Source organism: Centruroides sculpturatus, unplaced genomic scaffold (genome assembly GCF_000671375.1).
Source record: "Centruroides sculpturatus isolate CEXI.00-Female unplaced genomic scaffold, Cexi_2.0 scaffold149, whole genome shotgun sequence".
Lineage (NCBI taxonomy): Eukaryota > Metazoa > Arthropoda > Arachnida > Scorpiones > Buthidae > Centruroides > Centruroides sculpturatus.
In genome coordinates, this window is record NW_019384406.1 from 1920 (window position 1) to 6846 (window position 4927).

Consider the following 4927-nt stretch of genomic DNA (forward strand, 5'->3'; position numbering starts at 1 on the left):
CCTCCCAGAAGGCATTCTCCTATGCAGATTGCCCAAGTGTTGCATTGCCATAAACAAACAAACAGATAATATAGAAACAAAAAACTAAAACTTTGTTTCATTATTGCCATTATGCCATTAATTAAATATCCAATGATTTCTTGAATATCCATCTCAAAAATCTACTTTGCCATTACAGAATTGATACTTGATTATTGATAGTTCAAATGTAACATATAGTAGTAATTAAATTAACTGAACTGAACAATTACATCCTTCTATGATGTAAGAAGGATAGTTTTAGTTCAGTTCAGTTAATTTAATTAAGATGAAGGAAAAACTTTTTGTTTTAAATGAAAAATTACATCATAAGCAGTAGTTTTTATTTTCTGATTTATTATTGAATAATTGTCATTATTAGTATATGTATAAAATATTTTATTTTTAAAACAGCTTGATTTTTATTAATTACAGGCTCAATTATACAAACAAGACTTTGAGGATGAATCTAAAGCAAAAGTAAAGGCTTTAAAGGAAATAGAAAACTTAAAGGCTGATTTACAAATAATGTATACTGCTAAGGAGAAGTTATCAGAAGAATTGAATAAAGTTTCACATTCAGGGAGACATCGCAGGTAATTAAATTAAATATATATAATTTATAAATAAATAAAAAGTAAAATAGTTTATTTATACAAAGTCTAAATTTTATTTTGCAGTTGTGATTTTGTAATTATAAAAAAAGAAAAATGGTTATACAGTAGAGCATCGATTATCCGAATCAATTGGGGACTGGGGTTGTTCAGAAGATCGATGTTTCAGATAACCAATTATGTACGAAAAAATATACTGTATTAATTTATCCCATCTTGACATTTTTCTCCGTTGCGTGTCACTTCGCATTGAATTTTCGTCGATATTAAACCTAACGAAGACTATTATATCGTTAAAAATTATTTTTTTATTTTGTATGAACAAAATAAATATATTGAAAAATATAAAAACAATAAAAAATTATACTTCAGAAGTTAATTTAGTATCAAAAACGTAAAATATTTGAGTAGCCCAAGACATAGCCAAAGATTGCAGCGCCACAGCACTGGCGAAAATTTAAATTTGCCGACTGGAATTCTTTCGGATGATTGACTTTTGGATAATCGACGCTTTACTGTATAATCTTTAGTGTCTTCTATATGGTGCATGCTTTAATTTTGTTTAAATTAGTGATAATTATTTCGTATTCATTTTGAAAGAAAATAAGATTTTTTTTTATAAGTGTGAAGTCTATACATTTTTGTTTTTTTCTTGCTTTATAATCTTTGGTAAGAGATTAAGTAATGATGTATTAGTTTAGTTACTTTTGAATATTATTAAGGACCTGTTGATCTCAATAAATATACAGACTATTGAAGAATTTATTTATGTGTATTCTTAAATAATGTTGCTGTTAATTATACTAAAATATATAACTGTAATGTTTCACTGATTTGTAAAAACATTTATTCTACAGAATCAGCAGAATCATAAGGAGAATTTATTATACTTATTTTATTTATAAATCAAGTTATTAAATTAGCAATAGAATCTTTATTGAATGTCAAATTTCTTAATTTTGTGTATTGTTTTATTAGTCTCTTACATACTTTGCTGAATAAACGGATCTAAAATATCAATGCTGCTTCAAGCTGTGTGTGTCTTTTATATATCAGTTTTTGATGATTTTTACTAATGTATGCATATTTTTTTCATTGAGTTTCTTTGGTATTCATAGCTATTGCAGATCAGGCAGAGCAAATCAGAAAAGATAAAAATAAATTCTAATAATCTCACTACTAATGGAATTTGCAAATTTACTCTTTACTTTTATACTTATTGAATCCATGTTTAAAAACTAATTAGTTTTTTTTAATCATTATTCTTTTTGTGGAGTTAATGTTCCATTACATTATCATCAAAGAATGCTGCTTTTTCTCCTTGTAATGGGTCAGGTTTTTCATGCAAGGTGCCATCTGAGCAGACTTTTGTTCACAGTCAAATGTTTTGGTACCCATTGTGCCATACTCCCAAGCAGAATATTGTGTACTGTTCCATAAGAAACACCCATTTTATCTTCAATGAATGAAATTATCACTTCCTGATCTTGTTTCACAAATGCATTCACACTTGCAATGTTTGTTGTGGAATTTTGGCACCTATCAGAACAAGGTGCACCCTCCAAATTTTCTTTGTCTTCTACAAAGAATTCATTCCATCTCTGCACACTTCTCTCTCTCTCATACAGTTCTTGTCATAGACATGTTTTATTTGTTGATAAATTTGGACACCAATTTTTCCTTCAGTTAATAAGAAAGTAGACTTGATATTTGCAGCTGACATTTCATCTTTAATCATCTGTCTGGGAGGTGCTGTGCTGTCAACAACCCTGATGTTGGTTTAAAATTTAGGAAAAAGTCTGCATTATGTAATGTGTACCTTAAAACACAATTAAAAGTTTAGGAATATAAAAGTGATATCTAGAAAAAAAACACCAAATACAAAATTAATAGACTTGGTTATTTTATATGATTTTGACTGAGATTAGTCCTGGCACATTCAGAAAACATATATGCTGATCTAGGACTAGGATGGCTATATACCATGTATGTGATGTAAGTAAATTACATATTAGTCTAGATGAAAGTGACAATGCTGTTTATAAGGAAATATAAAGAAAAAGAAAATTTATTAGTCGGAAAAATTTTACATTATGACCAATATATATACTACAGTAGAAAGAAACTTGATAATTTGTCATCTTTAAAAGGTGTTATTTTAGACAGAAATAACAAACTTCTATTAACAGTAGTTGGGATAGCTAAGAAACCAAGAACTCTAAAATGTTTAATTGAAAGTTATTGCCCATTTATTATTAGCCCAAAAAATTGCATGGATGGATCAAGAAATTTTTACAGCCTAGTTTTGTAATGTATTTGTTGTTCAGGTGAAATTGTATGTTAAATATAAAAATTTTCCAGAAAAAGCACTTTGAATTATGGACAATGCTCCAGCACATTCATTGAATGACTTAGAAGTTGATTAAGATATAAAATACATCTTTCTTTCTCCTAACACGACCTCTCCAATTTAGCTGATGGATCAGTGAGTGATTGAAAATTTGACACATCCCTATCAGAAAATATTTGTTCAATATTTTATTTCTTGTGATATGGATACAAATTTGGATGAATTTTGGAAACAATATACTATTAAACATGCAATTTTCAACATCATCAAAGCATGGAATGTTCCAAATGAAACATTGTCTCAAAATTGGAACAAAATTTTAACAAAAAAAAAACAACAATAAAATATATAATATTCTAGTATTACTTGTGTTTTAGTATGTCTTGATAAACGTATACATAAATACCAAAATTTAAACTGAGGTCTAGTCTTTTCATTAGAAAAGTGTTAGATGGATTGTTTATAATAAAATTTTTAATTGATTTTAAAATCAACTTTTGTGATCTTTTTTATTTTTTTAGGCGGCATGATCACGAGAAAAGAACAAATACAGATGAAGAAAAAACATTAAATGAAAATTCTGTAAATATTTTTATTTGTTTTTATCTTATTTATTTTAAATAAACTATTTCTGTAGTAACTGTTTTTTTCTTCTTTCAGAATAAATATGAGTGTCCTAAATGCAACATGGTATTTACAGAATTTCAGCCATTAAGTAATCACGTGGAGATGTGTATTACAGATAACCTTTTTGATTATCCATAGCTTTATCAGTTCACTATTAATATTTAATAATTAAAAAAAATGTTAAAAAGTAGGTTATAATATTTTGTTATTAACTGATAGTATTTGTAGTTGCAATGCAAAATAGAGAAAATTCAACTTTGCATTATAACTACAAGAAATAGTTACAAATCAACAAAGAATGCATTAATGTGAAATCATTAGAATCAATGATAAATGCTATTAATTAATTTTGTTTTAAAATTTTTTTAGAATTTGTTACTTAAACACAAGTCAAGAAATGTTTAAGCTGTGAATTGGCAAAAGTCAGTCTAAAGAAAGTTTTTTTTTAAAAATATTCTAAAAGAAACTGATTATAAAATTGAATACTTAATAATTGTATGCGTTAAACTTTTAGTCTCTTACATACTTTGCTGAATAAACGGATCTAAAATATCAATGCTGCTTCAAGCTGTGTGTGTCTTTTATATATCAGTTTTTGATGATTTTTACTAATGTATGCATATTTTTTTCATTGAGTTTCTTTGGTATTCATAGCTATTGCAGATCAGGCAGAGCAAATCAGAAAAGATAAAAATAAATTCTAATAATCTCACTACTAATGGAATTTGCAAATTTACTCTTTACTTTTATACTTATTGAATCCATGTTTAAAAACTAATTAGTTTTTTTTAATCATTATTCTTTTTGTGGAGTTAATGTTCCATTACATTATCATCAAAGAATGCTGCTTTTTCTCCTTGTAATGGGTCAGGTTTTTCATGCAAGGTGCCATCTGAGCAGACTTTTGTTCACAGTCAAATGTTTTGGTACCCATTGTGCCATACTCCCAAGCAGAATATTGTGTACTGTTCCATAAGAAACACCCATTTTATCTTCAATGAATGAAATTATCACTTCCTGATCTTGTTTCACAAATGCATTCACACTTGCAATGTTTGTTGTGGAATTTTGGCACCTATCAGAACAAGGTGCACCCTCCAAATTTTCTTTGTCTTCTACAAAGAATTCATTCCATCTCTGCACACTTCTCTCTCTCTCATACAGTTCTTGTCATAGACATGTTTTATTTGTTGATAAATTTGGACACCAATTTTTCCTTCAGTTAATAAGAAAGTAGACTTGATATTTGCAGCTGACATTTCATCTTTAATCATCTGTCTGGGAGGTGCTGTGCTGTCAACAACCCTGATGTTGGTTT

At 27.8% G+C, this 4927-nt stretch overlaps 1 protein-coding gene across 1 annotated transcript; it reads left to right on the plus strand.

The window, feature by feature from the left end:
• Positions 1–453: 453 nt before the first annotated feature.
• LOC111618849 (optineurin-like) lies at positions 454–4124 on the plus strand (the record flags this gene model as incomplete). The annotated part of the gene is made up of 3 exons (XM_023360452.1): positions 454–614; positions 3504–3564; positions 3643–4124. Coding segments are annotated over 3 exons (327 nt in total), but the record flags the coding sequence as incomplete, so codon positions are not given.
• Positions 4125–4927: the final 803 nt, after the last annotated feature.